General features: G+C 46.2%; 1 protein-coding gene across 2 annotated transcripts in view; it reads right to left on the bottom strand.

The window, feature by feature from the left end:
• The window catches only part of STRIP1 (striatin interacting protein 1), a 225886-nt gene that overhangs the window by 66214 nt on the left and 140929 nt on the right, over nt 1-18743 (bottom strand). For both annotated transcript variants that reach the window (XM_078644790.1, XM_078644789.1), the window contains exon 12: nt 17632-17695. In XM_078644790.1, coding sequence (XP_078500916.1) covers nt 17632-17695 — 64 coding nt within the window. The remainder of the gene's footprint in view (nt 1-17631; nt 17696-18743) is intronic.

The raw sequence follows: 18743 nt of genomic DNA, 5'->3' as shown, positions 1-18743 counted from the left end.
GCATCAGGCCAATACAGCAGAGCAAGCAGCAAAGTGGCAGTTGCTACTGACAGCTTTTCCAGCCCTTCTTCCTGGCAGGTTCCTTAGTTCAGCAGTAATCAAAAATACTGGGGTCTGGGTCCCAGTATTTATACAGTAAGTTCCGTTGTTCACTTGCTGCAGAGAAGCTATGTCCTCAGTCAAACCTAGTTCTGTCCTCTCTGGTCAAGCTTCTTGGCAGGAGGTGGCGACAGCATTGTCCAAGGCAGACAGGGCCAATTAAGGTGCAAGGAAAATCTCCTCCCACCACTCTAAATGCAGACCGGGCCTATTCAGGGGTTAGTGAAAACTTCCCCACTACTCTGAATGCAGCCCAGGTCTTTTAAGCCAGCCCTGAATCATTCAGGAAAGGCAGGCCACACATCACCCCTCCCCTGTCCCCCTCAGTGGCCATCTGAAAGAATGATAGAAACAGAATTTTCTCAGTGCACTCGTATATTTCTGATCTATTAGTTTTTCAATTAATTCTTGGTGTGCTGCGACATCTGCTGCACTGTGTCGGGCAGTGCCTGTAGATAAATCCAATACTGTGTGGGTCAGGACCTCCTTTCCCTTAGATGTGAGAACTTTTTTATTGAAACATTATCTTTCTCCTCATATCAATATCCAAATAATATTAAAATAATCTTCACATCAATCTTTGTTGATTAATCATCATAATTTATTCTTTATGTACACGTTCTTCTCGCATCTTATCTTCTCAGATGCAACAAACATTAATTTCTAGAAACTTGTAAACCCAATGCATTCTGGGTCCAACTGGACCCTTCCTCAGGGGTCTGCAATTAGATACATGGATAACCCAAATCAATACAAGTCCATCATTAACTCATAAATGCAATGTTGTAACTCTGATTAAAACATTATGTAGCGAACATAAATCAATATGAGTTCTTAACTTACTCCTAAAACAAGGCACATACAATGATCTGAATTTTAGCAAAATGAATATCCTTGAAATGGCACATTTCATGGTTAGGCATGATGGCATTGTCAACATCGTGTTTTGTAAAGATACCCCTTATCGTCTATGAATGCTCAGCGTGTGTGTTGTGAAGAGTTTAAAAGCCGCTCCCCAGACACGAGTAAAATGTCCGCGGGAGAAGCACATTGTGTCTCTGTAAGGGATACAATGTTTCACAGATCATTTATAGATGCTCAGCGTGTGTACTATTAAGTATTGTAAAACCACTCCCCAGACAAGAGTAAAACGTCCACGGGAGAAGCAAGAAAGACACATTGTATCTTCGTGAGAGATACAATGTATCATAGATACCAGACACTTAAGAGGTATACTGGTGCATGCGGTTTCCGAGTGAATCTGTTCTAAAAACGCCACTACTGTTAATGAAATTATAATAAAGAACCCCTCTCAAATCAATTTAATCTGGTTAAGTGAATGTGATGTAAATCTGCATAGCACTTACGTTTGCAATTACTTCGTCAGTAGCGGTAAAAATCTTTTCGGACAACAGTTAGTCTCAAGGCTTTGCTCATTTACGTAACCAGCGTCATTACGAAAGCAGAGGTTCTTAAAGCGACCGTGATTTAGGTGTGTGCTCAAAACTTCTAAATGACTACCTGGACCATAATGCTAGATTCAGGTTTCCCAAAGATGTCTCAATCCACCGACCAGCCCCACCGACCCCGATGAGGGGGCCCGCACCCTCAGACTCTGGATGGAAGACTGCACCAACACTGTAGCACCAGTGACACAACCCACTGACAGAGAAACCAGCCAGAGCGCCAGCTGGTTCCTCCTGGCCTCCAAACGCACATGCCGGAAACTCGAAAACATCTGGCTCATCAATAGAACGCCCGCCAACCGCGCAGCCCACAAAGACGCCATCCACAACCATCACCACCTCATCAGGACCACCAAAAGAGCCTCGTTCAAAGACCGCCTTGACAACAACGCCCACAACAGCGAAGAGCTCTTCAACACCGTGAAAGAACTCTCCAATCCTACCTCCTGTACCAACGACATCCCGCCGTCACAAGCCCTGTGCGACACCCTCGCTGCTTTTTTCCACCGCAAGATCACCGACATTCACAACAGCTTCAACCCCCGGCTGAACCCTGCGGACCCCGCCACGACGAACACTCCGAACCCCACCCACCACGACCTTCTGACCACCTGGACCAACGTAAGCACCGAAGACATAATCAAGACCATGAACACCATCCACTCAGGCTCCCCGTCTGATCCCCTTCCACACCACATCGCCAACAAAGCTGACAGCCTCTTCGCGCCCCACCTGCGCAACATCATCAACCTCTCCTTCGGAACCGCCACCTTCCCTGAGAGCTGGAAACACGCCGAGATCAACGCCCTACTAAAGAAACTCAAGGCGGACCCGAGCGACCTCAAGAACTTCCGGCCCATCTCCCTGCTTCCGTTCCCAGCGAAAGTCATCAAAAAGATCGTCAACACCCAGCTCACCCGCTACCTAGAAGACAACAGCATCCTGGACCCCTCCCAGTCAGGATTCCGCAGCAACCACAGCACCGAGACCGCCCTCATCGCCGCCACAGACGACATCAGAATACTACTCGACAATGGCGAGACAACGGCCCTCATCCTCCTGGACCTCTCCGCCACCTTCGACACCGTTTGCCACCACATACTTCGCACACGCCTCCACGACGCAGGGATCCGAGGCAAGGCCCTGGATTGGACCTTCTCCTTCCTCACCGACAGAACCCAGAGAGTCCACCTCCCCCTGTTCCAATCCGGAACCACCAAAACCATCTGCGGCGTCCCGCAGGGATCAGACAACACGACCTCAACATAATCTCCTACGCCGACGACACCCAGCTGATTCTCTCCCTCACCAAGGACCCCCTCACCGCCAAATCCAACCTGCACCAGGGTATGAAAGCCATCGCCGATTGGATGGAGGCAAGCCGGCTCAAACCGAACGCGGACAAAACAGAGATCCTCATCTTCGGGCCCAACCCCTCAGCGTGGGACGACTCCTGGTGGCCAGCATCACTGGGAACCCCCCCGGCACCTACCAACCACGCACGCAACCTAGGGGTCATCCTCGATCTTTCGGAACCATGTCCTCATAGTTGTTCTATGATATAGCCATACCCTATACTCTTAAGTGCATTATAATTCTCGTGGTTATTGCTAACTTTGGTTTGGCTTTATCAAAACATGTCGTGTAAGGTGTCATACGCTTTGGAATACTACCACCCCCCGCCAGTGCTGGCGGCAGGGGTAGCATTCCACCCTTCTAGAGGGAGAAGACATGTAGTTGTAGCTTTACCCGGTTAAAGTTCAACAGAGCCTCAGCATCACAAAATGGATGCTGCTGGAACAGACAAAAGTCTAACCTTCCAGCGACAACCTGGACAATAGATTTCCTGCCTTGGGAGGTGCTAGCACCTCCCCAGACAGGCTATAGTGTATTGTGGCAGGGTGGGTTGAAAGGAATGAGACACTGCCTGGGGCACACAAGGTGCTCCGTGCATAGCCCGGTTCAAAACCAGTTGCTGGGGCACTCCAGCCCCATCTCTGGCGCGAAACTGGACACAGGGAAAGGGGTGTAACCACCCCCTTCCCTGGTCCCACCCATAGGAGGGATCTACCAGGTAATCCAGCCCCTTTAATTCGTATAAAGCTTGGAGCTGAGTCTAGAGATTATCCTGTTACAATACAAAATTTCATATATTGACAAGCCCCAAAGGGGGGGGGGACAAAGGGAGAGAAAGGAAGGAAACTAGAGGAGGAGATAATGAAACAAATAGACACAGTATAAATAGTGACCTAATTATTGCAAGGTTAGTGACACTGTACGAAAAATTGACAATACAGAGGCCAAAATACGGCCAAAATCAAACAATTAACAAATAGTCCAAAACATCCGGCACATATGATGATTCAAATTAATAGGGGTTGTGCCCGGTGTATCAACAAAAAACAAACAGTTGACGTTTCGACCCCTAATAACAGGCTGGGTAAAGTCCTTTCACGGGGTCTTCATCAGGACGTCATACGGGGAGGGGAAGGGGGCCACACTGTGGGGAAAAACATCTTGACTTTAATACATGGTAAAGACGGCAGTTTATCCAATAGTCTAAACCAAGCAGTTAATTTAAAGCTATTACAGCAAAAATTGAATTACCATGGGGTACGGCCTGGGGGGGCTCTGTACACAGGGTTGGCGCCACGCAATTAAGTCGCGGTCAGTCACTAATGGTGGAAAAATCCACAGGAGAGGAGAAAATCAACAGTTAAATCTGTACATGCGCTATGTCAAATTACATCTTATGGTAGGTAAAAGAAGGCTCTAAGGGCCTTTTTTGGCGGCCACAAGAGCAGAACAACAGGTCTTGTAACCACTCTTAGAGTCATAATCATGAGATTAATAATTAAATACTTAAATACCTCGGAACTCTGGCGAAATTGTTGCACCAGGAAACAGCGAGTGGGGCACTCTTAGTGGAATGTAAACATTCGGACAAGCTGGAATTAAGTAAGTGGAAGCACTCGTGTTACTGAATACAAAAAATGATGACCCAAGAAATTCAAAAATTAAATAAAGGCCAATACTGACGAACTTACAAGAGACTGTTTTGCGAACAAGGTAATCAGAGGCCTCCGTCACCGTGGTAATGTGAGGAGCCGTCTGTTTGGAGAGACTGCTAACAAGGGGGCGGGTAGGCGTGTGTTGTCAAATCCAACCTGCCACTGAAAAAATTAAAGAAAAGAGCTGGAATATATACTTGAAAATTACGTCAGACAAAACCGTACAAGATCGTACTAGGGCTATTACTCACAAGAATTTGTGGTACGTAAGCTTTCCGTCTAAGTGCAGAGCCGATGTGTTACTGCAGGGCTCCACAGAAGGTAGAGATTAATTCGCGGGGCTCGTAGTCCCTTGGTTCCTAAAAAAGGCGGGATAACGATTAATTTCGGATCTCTAAGGAGCCGATAGGAGACGCCCGCCAAATATTCACTTACATTAGATCGACTGGAAAGCGTCTGCAGGGATCAGGCCTGAGAGGTGTCTGCAAGAATCCGGACAGCAACTCCGCAAGACCGCAATGCGGAGTTTGTGGGCGGGGCCAGCTAAAGTTGGTTCCATCAAAATGGAAAAAATACTCAAGGCTACCGCGGTGAGGGGATATAACTTTAAGGCAGCGATATTAAATTTGTAGAGAGTGTCTAAACCAGCATAAAAATATATATATTATCACAGGATAAATCGGTGCAGCTCTCATCTAAGAGGATATCGACCACAACTGCAATTTACAACACCTAGATAGTCGTTTGTTACAAAATGGTGCTTCTCTCACACAGGAGGAAGTAGACCCATTCCTTAATTAAATACCAAACTACAAATTAAGTAGCATCACATATTTTAAGGAAAGTATTGTGGAAAATGGGTGCATCTCTCACACAGGAGGATGAAAACCCGTTCAACCAATCTTCCAAGAGACATAATTAAATTAAATTCCAGGCTAGAGAGGGAAAGCAACACATAATTTAAGACAGATCCTGAACCATGGGTGCATCTCACACGCAGGAGGATGAAAACCCATTTGGCCAAAATTAAAAAAAAAGTGTGTGCCCAAGCATTACAAAGGTGGACTTCAGAGTCTCAGTTACTGGAGTCAAGGTGTTCCAATAAGGGACATGTTAGATGGTTCAACCTAACGCTGCCAGTTGTGATAGACTGCTATCCTGTTCATTCAGTCCGTTTTTTATGGAGTCCAGAAGTGACATCCATTTGGACTCCCGTGTGTTCAGGATAGAAAGGAGGTTACCTCCCCTTCTCCCGAGAGTCACCTTTTCAACAGCAAACCACCGTAGGTCGGTGACCAAATGGCCAGCAGTGAGCCAATGGTCCACAAGGGGGGCGCCTGCCACTTTGCATCTCAGTCTACTACAGTGGGAAGAAATTCTAGCCTTGATTTTTTGTTGTGTCTGACCTACATACAATTGACTGCATGGGCAACGGATGATGTATATCACTCCAGTGGAATTACAATTGGTGTAGTGTTTGAGGGTATACGTACGTCCACGGTGGTCAAATGTTTTGGTCTGGATTGTGGTGTCGCAGGCAGTACATCCACCACATCTATAGTGGCCGATCACAGGGGGCAAATTCCAGAGGGATGTTAGAGTGGGTTGGCTCTCGCCATCAAGGAAAGAGTGAACAACCATGTCCCTTATGTTTTTGGCTCTCTTAAAAGAGTGAAGGGGCAACTCTGTTTGGTTGATGACATCAGCCACCAATGGCCAGTTATGGTTGATGATCTTCTTGATGTCGTTACTGCGAGTTGAAAAGGTCGTAACGCAAATCACGCGATCAGTTGTGGCACGTGAAGCGTCACTTGGATTAAGTAGGGAATCACGGGGGTTATACCAAGCACGCTTTCTTGCTCTCTTGACCAACCTAATTGGGTACCCCCGTGCTATCAAGCGTTCACTCAGGACCTCTGACTCTTTAAAATAATCGGCTCTTGTGGAGCAATTCCTCCTAATCCGGAAAAATTGGCCGACTGGCAGGTTATCTTTTAAACCCCTAGGGTGATGACTCTGGTATTGTAAAAGTGAATTACGCTCAGTTGGCTTCCTGAACAAGGTAGTGTGCAGATGATCTGATTCTGCGTAGATAGAAATGTCTAGGAAAGGTATAACTTCTTTACTAGATTCCATCGTGAACTGAATCGCCGGATTTCGGGAGTTGAGCCAATTATGAAATACTTGGAGTTGGTCAACGTCTCCGTTCCAAATACACAGGACGTCGTCTATGTATCTGACCCATAGGGGCAGATGGGCCTTAAACGGATTAGTAGCTGGAAAAATGTGCTGGTGTTCAAAATAATCCATAAAGATTATAGCCAGGTTTGGAGCGAAGGTGGCCCCCATCGCTACGCCCCTGGTCTGCAAATAAAAATGATCTTGAAAAATGAAAAAGTTTTGCATCATGGCAATTTCCAATAGTTCGATAATGAACTCAGTAGGAACCTGGAAAGGGGCGGTTCGAGTGTCTAAAGCCATTCTCATTATATCCAATGCTTCTTGTTGGGGGATGCTCGTATAGAGTGATATGATGTCACATGTAACTAAGAGGGAATTTTTTGGATTAAAGGGTCGACCATCTATCAAATTAATGACTTGTGTGGTATCTCGTAAATAGGCTTTTGTATGGAGTGCAATGGGCTTCAGAAAAAAGTCAACGTATTGACACAGAGGTTCTAAAAGAGACCCACAGCCAGAAACTATCGGGCGTCCAGGAGGTTTGCTAAGGTTCTTGTGTACCTTAGGTAAGGTATAAATTGTGGCCAGTCTGGGAAATTTTTGATTAAGGAACTCGAATTCCTGTTTACTCAGAAACCCGGTATCCAAACCCTTTTGGGTCACCCTTAGGATGGTGTTGGCCAAGTCACTTGAAGGGTCGCTGGGTAAAAGACGGTAGCTAATGCCATCTGATAGTTGTCTGTAGATTTCGGCTTTGTAATCAGAAAGATCTTGAACCACAATTGCACCGCCTTTATCCGCGGGTTTTATAACAACCTCTTTGTTGTTACTTAAATCCGCCAAAGCCTTGGCCAACACCATCCTAAGGGTGACCCAAAAGATTTTGGATACCGAGTTTCTGAGTAAACAGGAATTCGAGTTCCTTAATCAAAAATTTCCCAGACTGGCCACAATTTATACCTTACCTAAGGTACACAAGAACCTTAGCAAACCTCCTGGACGCCCGATAGTTTCTGGCTGTGGGTCTCTTTTAGAACCTCTGTGTCAATACGTTGACTTTTTTCTGAAGCCCATTGCACTCCATACAAAAGCCTATTTACGAGATACCACACAAGTCATTAATTTGATAGATGGTCGACCCTTTAATCCAAAAAATTCCCTCTTAGTTACATGTGACATCATATCACTCTATACGAGCATCCCCCAACAAGAAGCATTGGATATAATGAGAATGGCTTTAGACACTCGAACCGCCCCTTTCCAGGTTCCTACTGAGTTCATTATCGAACTATTGGAAATTGCCATGATGCAAAACTTTTTCATTTTTCAAGATCATTTTTATTTGCAGACCAGGGGCGTAGCGATGGGGGCCACCTTCGCTCCAAACCTGGCTATAATCTTTATGGATTATTTTGAACACCAGCACATTTTTCCAGCTACTAATCCGTTTAAGGCCCATCTGCCCCTATGGGTCAGATACATAGACGACGTCCTGTGTATTTGGAACGGAGACGTTGACCAACTCCAAGTATTTCATAATTGGCTCAACTCCCGAAATCCGTCGATTCAGTTCACGATGGAATCTAGTAAAGAAGTTATACCTTTCCTAGACATTTCTATCTACGCAGAATCAGATCATCTGCACACTACCTTGTTCAGGAAGCCAACTGAGCGTAATTCACTTTTACAATACCAGAGTCATCACCCTAGGGGTTTAAAAGATAACCTGCCAGTCGGCCAATTTTTCCGGATTAGGAGGAATTGCTCCACAAGAGCCGATTATTTTAAAGAGTCGGAGGTCCTGAGTGAACGCTTGAGAGCACGGGGGTACCCAATTAGGTTGGTCAAGAGAGCAAGAAAGCGTGCTTGGTATAACCCCCGTGATTCCCTACTTAATCCAAGTGACGCTTCACGTGCCACAACTGATCGCGTGATTTGCGTTACGACCTTTTCAACTCGCAGTAACGACATCAAGAAGATCATCAACCATAACTGGCCATTGGTGGCTGATGTCATCAACCAAACAGAGTTGCCCCTTCACTCTTTTAAGAGAGCCAAAAACATAAGGGACATGGTTGTTCACTCTTTCCTTGATGGCGAGAGCCAACCCACTCTAACATCCCTCTGGAATTTGCCCCCTGTGATCGGCCACTATAGATGTGGTGGATGTACTGCCTGCGACACCACAATCCAGACCAAAACATTTGACCACCGTGGACGTACGTATACCCTCAAACACTACACCAATTGTAATTCCACTGGAGTGATATACATCATCCGTTGCCCATGCAGTCAATTGTATGTAGGTCAGACACAACAAAAAATCAAGGCTAGAATTTCTTCCCACTGTAGTAGACTGAGATGCAAAGTGGCAGGCGCCCCCCTTGTGGACCATTGGCTCACTGCTGGCCATTTGGTCACCGACCTACGGTGGTTTGCTGTTGAAAAGGTGACTCTCGGGAGAAGGGGAGGTAACCTCCTTTCTATCCTGAACACACGGGAGTCCAAATGGATGTCACTTCTGGACTCCATAAACAACGGACTGAATGAACAGGATAGCAGTCTATCACAACTGGCAGCGTTAGGTTGAACCATCTAACATGTCCCTTATTGGAACACCTTGACTCCAGTAACTGAGACTCTGAAGTCCACCTTTGTAATGCTTGGGCACACACTTTTTTTTGAATTTTGGCCAAATGGGTTTTCATCCTCCTGCGTGTGAGATGCACCCATGGTTCAGGATCTGTCTTAAATTATGTGTTGCTTTCCCTCTCTAGCCTGGAATTTAATTTAATTATGTCTCTTGGAAGATTGGTTGAACGGGTTTTCATCCTCCTGTGTGAGAGAAGCACCATTTTGTAACAAACGACTATCTAGGTGTTGTAAATTGCAGTTGTGGTCGATATCCTCTTAGATGAGAGCTGCACCGATTTATCCTGTGATAATATATATATTTTTATGCTGGTTTAGACACTCTCTACAAATTTAATATCGCTGCCTTAAAGTTATCCCCCCTCACCGCGGTAGCCTTGAGTATTTTTTCCATTTTGATGGAACCAACTTTAGCTGGCCCCGCCCACAAACTCCGCATTGCGGTCTTGCGGAGTTGCTGTCCGGATTCTTGCAGACACCTCTCAGGCCTGATCCCTGCAGACGCTTTCCAGTCGATCTAATGTAAGTGAATATTTGGCGGGCGTCTCCTATCGGCTCCTTAGAGATCCGAAATTAATCGTTATCCCGCCTTTTTTAGGAACCAAGGGACTACGAGCCCCGCGAATTAATCTCTACCTTCTGTGGAGCCCTGCAGTAACACATCGGCTCTGCACTTAGACGGAAAGCTTACGTACCACAAATTCTTGTGAGTAATAGCCCTAGTACGATCTTGTACGGTTTTGTCTGACGTAATTTTCAAGTATATATTCCAGCTCTTTTCTTTAATTTTTTCAGTGGCAGGTTGGATTTGACAACACACGCCTACCCGCCCCCTTGTTAGCAGTCTCTCCAAACAGACGGCTCCTCACATTACCACGGTGACGGAGGCCTCTGATTACCTTGTTCGCAAAACAATCTCTTGTAAGTTCGTCAGTATTGGCCTTTATTTAATTTTTGAATTTCTTGGGTCATCATTTTTTGTATTCAGTAACACGAGTGCTTCCACTTACTTAATTCCAGCTTGTCCGAATGTTTACATGCCACTAAGAGTGCCCCACTCGCTGTTTCCTGGTGCAACAATTTCGCCAGAGTTCCGAGGTATTTAAGTATTTAATTATTAATCTCATGATTATGACTCTAAGAGTGGTTACAAGACCTGTTGTTCTGCTCTTGTGGCCGCCAAAAAAGGCCCTTAGAGCCTTCTTTTACCTACCATAAGATGTAATTTGACATAGCGCATGTACAGATTTAACTGTTGATTTTCTCCTCTCCTGTGGATTTTTCCACCATTAGTGACTGACCGCGACTTAATTGCGTGGCGCCAACCCTGTGTACAGAGCCCCCCCAGGCCGTACCCCATGGTAATTCAATTTTTGCTGTAATAGCTTTAAATTAACTGCTTGGTTTAGACTATTGGATAAACTGCCGTCTTTACCATGTATTAAAGTCAAGATGTTTTTCCCCACAGTGTGGCCCCCTTCCCCTCCCCGTATGACGTCCTGATGAAGACCCCGTGAAAGGACTTTACCCAGCCTGTTATTAGGGGTCGAAACGTCGACTGTTTGTTTTTTGTTGATACACCGGGCACAACCCCTATTAATTTGAATCATCATATGTGCCGGATGTTTTGGACTATTTGTTAATTGTTTGATTTTGGCCGTATTTTGGCCTCTGTATTGTCAATTTTTCGTACAGTGTCACTAACCTTGCAATAATTAGGTCACTATTTATACTGTGTCTATTTGTTTCATTATCTCCTCCTCTAGTTTCCTTCCTTTCTCTCCCTTTGTCCCCCCCCCCTTTGGGGCTTGTCAATATATGAAATTTTGTATTGTAACAGATAATTTTTGTCTTCAAATCCTTGGTAATAAAACCTTATTACCAATGGAAATTTCGTTGTATATATTTTTTTCTAAATTGTAATTAATCACTTTTTAGTGTGGCCCATTGGCATACACTACCTTTACGGGGACCCTCTCCTATACATGTATCACATAGCACCCAGGTCCCCGTGACTATATGGGTTTAACCCCCCTTTTTGTAGCAATAGAGATTATCCTGAACTGAAACTCTGACACGAAACTCTGGACCTTTGACATTCTAATGCAACTAGAAGACTAAAGAATCTCCCTTGTGGTCAAGGAGTGACCACCCTGTGCAAACAGGCACCACCTAGCGAATTGCCGGTTTGCTTTGTCGACGCTCCCGAAGGATCCCGACGACTCTGCTTCACAGGACTGGACTTCCAGACTTCTTCGACCCGACCCACACCTCCAGCAAAGCTGAGACCCGTGGCGGACACGCGAGACGTGGGACCGGACATCTGGCCATTTTGCTCTTTGCTACACTGTGCAGCTTCTGAGGCGTCCTCGAAGTTGTGCATTGGGACTTGAGAAGCCCCAACACAGAGTCGTAAGTGCACTGAAGCTCAGCCCTCCACACTCCACGAGTGCAGCGTGGGGCCTGCTCTTGCATTTCCTCTCGACGCGTCTTCGCGGTTGCTAGCCCGCTGACTAGTGGCCATCTTGAAGACTCCATTTTCAATCAATGCTGCTTGCCTGGTTGCTCTGGGCTTGTTCCTGCTTTCCTGCAAAAGGGAAGCCCCACAGACCTCGCTGGTCTGTACAAGAAGCCGATCTTCACATCCTGCGTGGGTTGCCTTTGCCAAGGCTTGTTGACTCCAATCCAGAAGCCGACACTGCCAACAACGAGATCCTTCGTGGGACAGTCCGTATCCAGCTCCTGGTCGTCGTGGACGCCTCCTGGTCCACGTGGCTGCAGAGACAAGCTTCACGACATCACCTGATTGCATCTAGACATCGCCTGGTTCCTTCCTGGTTCCTTCCCAGTCACTGGCTAGTGACCCAGACTCTGTCCCCTCTGCTTTCAGGTTCTTCACTTCCTCGATCCACCCTTGGATCCACCCGGACATCTTCCTCCTGGTCGCCTGCTGCATCTTCTTGCAGCTCTCCATAGGATTCGACGACAAAACCCGACACGACTTGACACCTATACACCCGGCTTCCCTGTGTGAGGAAACTCGAGTACTCCAGTGCTCCCATGGGTAATAACTATCCAAGTGTCCTACTTTAACTGGGTTTTCCCGTAGTCCACCCGGAAGGTTCGAAATCAACTAGTTTCTAAACTTTACGTTCCCATTGAAAGTCTATGAGAACCCGCGTGTGTGTTTAGACACTGCACACGCATCTCCTGTGGGACTCCTACTTTCTAACCTTCGGTTACTCTGTGTAGCCCCACCAATTTCAAAGACCGTAGGCCTGTTCACCTGTCCTGAAGTGGTTCTTATACCAATTCTTTAGTATATGGTTTACGAGGCCCCTAGGGAAGAACTGTAATTGTGCAACTTAACGTATGCTTATTACGTTACTTGTGCTGTATCTCGAACTCTGACCTCATAAAGAGTGCAGAGGGGTTGTGTTAGAAATAAATACATATATATTTTATATATACCTTGTGTGGTGTCCTTTCATCTGGGATTCAATGGGTTATTATTGGTAAAACAATTGGCTTCACATGCTCTCTGAAGTGTTAGCTTAAGACTGCTTTGTCCATGCTACCACTAGGATAGCTGGTCTATAAGGTTGACTTTACAACCATCACCATAAGGGTTGTTTGGACTGATACAGGGTGCCCACTAGAATAGTGGGCATCACATATCAGGCCAACTTCTCACACTGATGTCAAAATCGCCTATGCTCAATAAAAACATAATTCTATCTATAAAGATTTACCAAATCATACCAAAATCTCTCGCGATGATAAAAGATGTGTAAACGGATGTACACAGAAAACGTGTAAAAAAACATGTAAACGTGTAAGAAAACTGAAATGCTCAAAGATGTGTACGAATGTACTGTGTGTTCATTCTCTGTGCTTGGGCGAAGATATAAGCGCTGAGTTCATCTCACTTATGCTGAATATAGACAACGATTCTGAGGGTATATATTAACCGATGTGTGAATGAACTGTGCACCGGTCCCAGCATGCTTGTTTCCGGTCCAGGGAAGACATGGCTTGGCAGTTCGGGCTGGACTGTTCCTATGAGGAACATGGTCAGACTGATTTGCATATGGCCATGTTTGAACTGGGGTGGTGGAGTGAGCTAAAGAATGATGATGGATTAAACCCAGATCAGTTGACTGGGGGTGAGTGTTTGATTTGCTCAAACACTCCGTCCATCATCCCCTTTGGTATCGCTTTGTTCGCCCTGAGTTGGCAGGGTATGCCCAGACGTGGGTCCCTAGCTCACTTTGCCACTGGATTCAAGCTCGCCTGACTGATGACGGCTGATTATCAAGAAACAGGTCCCAGGATGCTTGTTTCCAGTCCAGGGAAGACCTGGCTTGGCAGTTCGAGCTGGACTGTTCCCATGAGGCAATCAATCAATCAATCAATCAATCACAAGAATTTGTATAGCGCGCTACTCACCCGTAAGGGTCTCAAGGCGCTGAAGGGGGCGAGGGGGTCGCTATTGCTCGAACAGCCAGGTCTTGAGTTGTTTCCTGAAGGAGAGGTGATCCAGGGTCAGTCGTAGGTGAGTGGGGAGGGAGTTCCATGTCTTGGCTGCCAGGTAGGAGAAGGATCTTCCTCCGACGGTGGACTTCCGAATTCGTGGGACGGAGGCGAGGGCGAGGCTGGCGGATCGGAGCTGGTGGGTGGGTGTGTAGAAAGAGAGGGAGCTGTTGAGGTACTTCGGGCCCATGTCGTGGAGGGCCTTGTGTGCGTGGGTGAGGAGTCTGAACGTGATCCTCTTGTTGATGGGGAGCCAGTGCAGGTCTTTCAGGTGGGCAGAGATGTGGCTGCGGCGAGGGATGTCCAGGATGAGTCGTGCTGAGGCGTTCTGAATGCGCTGGAGTCTTTTCTGGAGTTTGGCTGTGGTTCCAGCATAGAGGGTGTTCCCGTAGTCCAGACGGCTGGTGACGAGGGCCTGGGTGACCGTCTTCCTGGTTTCTGTGGGGATCCATCGGAAGATCTTTCGGAGCATGCGCAGGGTGTTGAAGCAGGATGATGAGACTGCGTTCACTTGCTTGGTCATCATGAGTGAGGAGTCCAGGGTGAAGCCCAGGTTGCGTGCGTGGTCTGTTGGTTTGGGTACGCTGCCCAGGGCAGGGGGCCACCAGGAGGAGTCCCACGCGGAGGGAGATGGTCCGAGGATGAGGACTTCCGTCTTGTCTGAGTTCAGTTTCAGACGGCTGATCTTCATCCATTCTGAGACGTCTCAGATTCCTTCCTGGAGGTTGGCTTTGGCGGTGGTGGGATCGTTGGTGAGGGAGAGGATCAGCTGGGTGTCGTCGGCTTAGGAGATGATGTAGAGGTTGTGTCGGCGGGCGATGGCTGCGAGAGGGCTCATGTAGACGTTGAAGAGGGTTGGGCTGAGTGAGGATCCTGGCGGGGCGCCGCAGATGACTTCGGTGGCCGCGGATCGGAACGGGGGGATGTGGACTTTCTGGGTTCTTCCGGCGAGGAATGAGATGATCCACTCCAAGGCCGCTCCTTGGATTCCTGTGTTGCTGAGGCGCTGTATCAGGGTGCACAGGATCAGATCGATTTGCATATGGCCATGTCTGAACTGGGTTAGTGGAGTGAGTTAAAGAATGATGATGGATCAAACCCAGATCAGTTGGCTGGGGGTGAGTGTTTGATTTGCTCAAACGCTCCGTCCATCATCCCCTTTGGAGGTTGCAGCTCCTGGTAGGAGTGTGATTAGGTAGTCTTAACCCCCCCTCTGAGCTGCTTACAAAACAAGGACTTATGTAGAGTGGTCTGGATGCTCCATGAACTTTGCTGTTGCCATTTCTTTTTATATGTTTCCAGAATGTCGTCATCCTAGGGCCTGAAAAGGTGCTCCCTGTCGAACAGAAGCCTTAGGAGATGCTGCTGGATCATTGACCTCAATCTAGAGATATGGAACCAGGCATTTATTGATGCCCCTAGAGACCAATTCCGCAGCATCCAATGATCAGCTTATGCTGGTGTTAGAGAGGACTTTGCCCTCAGATACAATCTAATCCCCTCATTTCCTGTACTGTTCTGGGAGGGTTTTAAGGAACTCTTGCAGCTCCTCCCATTGCTGCTATCATAATGTGACAGGAGCTCTACCGAACTGGCTATCTGCCAATGGGTCGCTGCTCCGACAACCAAGTCAATCTTTTTGTTCTCCTTGACTGAAGGAGGAGCATCACTGGTGGCCTAGGCGGAGGTGCGTTTTCAGATGCAATGGATCATCAGAGAGTAACCTGAGAATCACTATGGACCCCTAGCCCTTGATGTAGGTTGGATCATTTAGGAGAGGTTTTGAACTTTTTCTCAATCCTCAGGTTCACTACTCTTGCCTTGATAATCTCCTTAAAATTATCAGAGGAAGATTTTAGTATGAGCAGGAATTGGACAGTACGTTCGGATTTCGAGAGTCTTCACAAGCACATGGATGTCCACTTTGTGGTATGCTGCAGCCCTCTGAATCACCTCATGATATACCGTGGTGTCATCTGGGGGATGAGGCCCTCACTCTGTAGTGGTCAAGAGTGGGGACACCTAGGGGATCAACGTTATAGTCATCCCAGGGATCATCAGTGGGCTTGTCACAAGGGTCAAAGTGGCTAAAAGGACTAACTAGCTTGAATATGAAAGCCAGTGGCTTTGGCAGAGGCATTGGGGGCTGGTGTGCATGGGCGTGATGGTGAAGGTAGCGGTAGAGGTGGACTGTGTGGCAGAGAAGAGGACAGGGGCTTGGTCCTTGTGTCTCTTCGGTGCCGACTTGGGGGGAGAGAGACCTGGAAGACTGTTCCCCCTGGAAGGCCAGTCTCCTCTTTACCGGTTTCAACATGATTTTGCGTCTAACTGGGTGCACAAATAGGCCAGCCAGTCTGGTATCCAATTCTTGTTGGAGCCTCAACATCCTTATATCTGGGTGTGAATGGAGGCCTATGGGCCGGATTCACTCTTGGTTTCAGTATATAGCAGTATTTTGGCATCAAGACTAGTTTCTGCATCAACAGGGTCTTGTGCACTGCCGCTGATGGGGCCTTTGGTGCCGAAGTTGGATATGACCAATGGTGCTCAGACTTCTTGGAGAAGCTCAGGCTTGACACCCTTGAATGGAGACTGCTTGGCTCCAAGGTTTTTTGCCAGTACCTATCGGAGCCCCAAAGGTAACCGGGGTCTTTGGCTTGGTGATCATGCTCAGAGCTCGACCCCTAACTCTCTGAGGAACAGTGCTCTCCCTCAATGTGGAACTCCATTTGTGGCGACGTATCGAAGCTCGAAATCAATGAAGTAGGATTGAAGAGTAACCAAACGGGATGGACCGAAACATGTTCATGACTCTGCGAACTCTTTGCCCACTCGGCGCACATCAGAACTGGATGGAGTTCATGCCCATGCGCAATGTACACCAAAAGGAGGAGTCGCACCATATCTCGTGACTTGAGATTATTTTTTTTATTTATTTTATAAATCGAAACATGTTGCAAACATCAGAGCCCATCACTAGATGGCAGAAGTATTCTATGCATGTGTATCTACATCCAGACATGCTACAAGGAAATCTTTTTAACCAGAAACGTTTACCATCAATGGGATTACGTGCAGAGAACCAGCAAGGATGATTACCACACAGGATAGTAATGTTGCTACACTAACATGAAGAGTGCTCAGTATGCTGCCTGAAATAGAGTAACCCTTACTACATATGAAAGACCAACTATTCTGAAGGAACCATATTTCAATGGCAGCATGGTGAACAGAGCAAAGGTGTAGTAGATTGCTATTCCTCATAGAGATGCAGGGGATGTGCTGATCATCTGCTGTAATAGCTGGCGGAATAAATGCAGGGAATGAAACATTAAGTGCCAAAATGGAATGAAGAAAAGAGTGAAAAACAGCTGACGCCAAGACAAAGGTTTTTATTTTACACAGATATTGGAGCGTGTGTAATTCCTGCCAAACAGAAGCTACAAAGGAAGCTTCCAGGCCCAACATTAAAAGGTGTGGCATTCACAGGTAGAGAATGGGGGACAGATAGTACATAGGTTTATGACATTAAGCTCTGGTCTTCCAGTCACAGTCCATAGATTACTGCAATTAATCACACCCTACCATCCGCATTGACCATCCTACTGCTAACCAGTGCTGCAACCCATGCAAATTTTGAGGAGTTCTTATGAGCTTGTACGGTGCATGAGAAAGTTTGGGGTACTCACCAGCTTCAGAGTCCTTATGCTCTCATGAATCGGCCTTGGCAACCCCACCACTGTGTTAGTGTCACTGTTAAGGACAAAAGGAAAGATACTTACCATATACAGACAAAACTACAGATGAAAGTAATTCACATTACAGACCAAGGTACAGCACTTTACACACCTTACTGTGCATAACTTTAGATGGAAGTGAACAGTACATAGCACATCAGTAGTTCATTTGTAAACAAAACAAATCAATGAAGAGCAGTCTTTGGGATTCAGGAACTATTCCAAGAGTTAGTAATGGGTATATAATACTGTCCAATTGACTCAAGACCTTCTCGTATCAGAGTGGTTTGAAATTGATCACCTGATCAATCTCTACACGGCAAAATTGTCTAGCGTTTTTAAAAAATTTGTTTTTTAAAGAAAACTGTACTTTTTAAATTTGATTAAGAAATATGTTACATGTGTAACGTAACTAAATTAATTGAACTGGTGAAGATCAGTCATGTTACTTGCCCCAACGGGCTCGCCAACACAGTAATTAGGAGATCACACAAATGAAACTATGTTGTACTGGGAGATGTAGTAAAATCGTTGTGCAAAAATGGGAATCTTAATGATCCATTATTAACAACTGTTTACTACTACGAAAATTGAAACTATTTTTAGAATGAAAGATGGGGCTAAAACCTGTGCAGATTCAAATTTAAATTACATGCAACTGTTAACAGCGGGTACATTAATCATGGATCTATTTCACTCGGATTGCACTATAACTCATTGCCTTTTTACATAAAAATTCAACACGTAAAAACTTCTGTGTCAAAGATGGCTCTGCTACAATAGAAATGTAAACACTGGTAACGCACAGTCTCACGCAATTTTTTGTGGTACCAAAATCTATACACACAGATGACAACTGATTTTGAGATGTGGGGAATATGTTGGAAAATACCCAATAAAATTCACTGAAAACATGAAAACCTGATAGCAGATAATATTGCTGATAAGACAGCACATGTAGTGCGGCGGAAAGGGACGGGAAACATTAACCAACATATCCTTTGTATTTGAAATAGAGTCAATGCACATGTTATAATAGTTCTTTCTTTATCTTGAATGTCTAG

Source organism: Lissotriton helveticus, chromosome 5_1 (genome assembly GCF_964261635.1).
Source record: "Lissotriton helveticus chromosome 5_1, aLisHel1.1, whole genome shotgun sequence".
Classification (NCBI taxonomy): Eukaryota; Metazoa; Chordata; class Amphibia; order Caudata; family Salamandridae; genus Lissotriton; species Lissotriton helveticus.
Note: the sequence above shows the minus strand (reverse complement) of the source record. Positions and strands in the feature narration are given on the sequence as shown.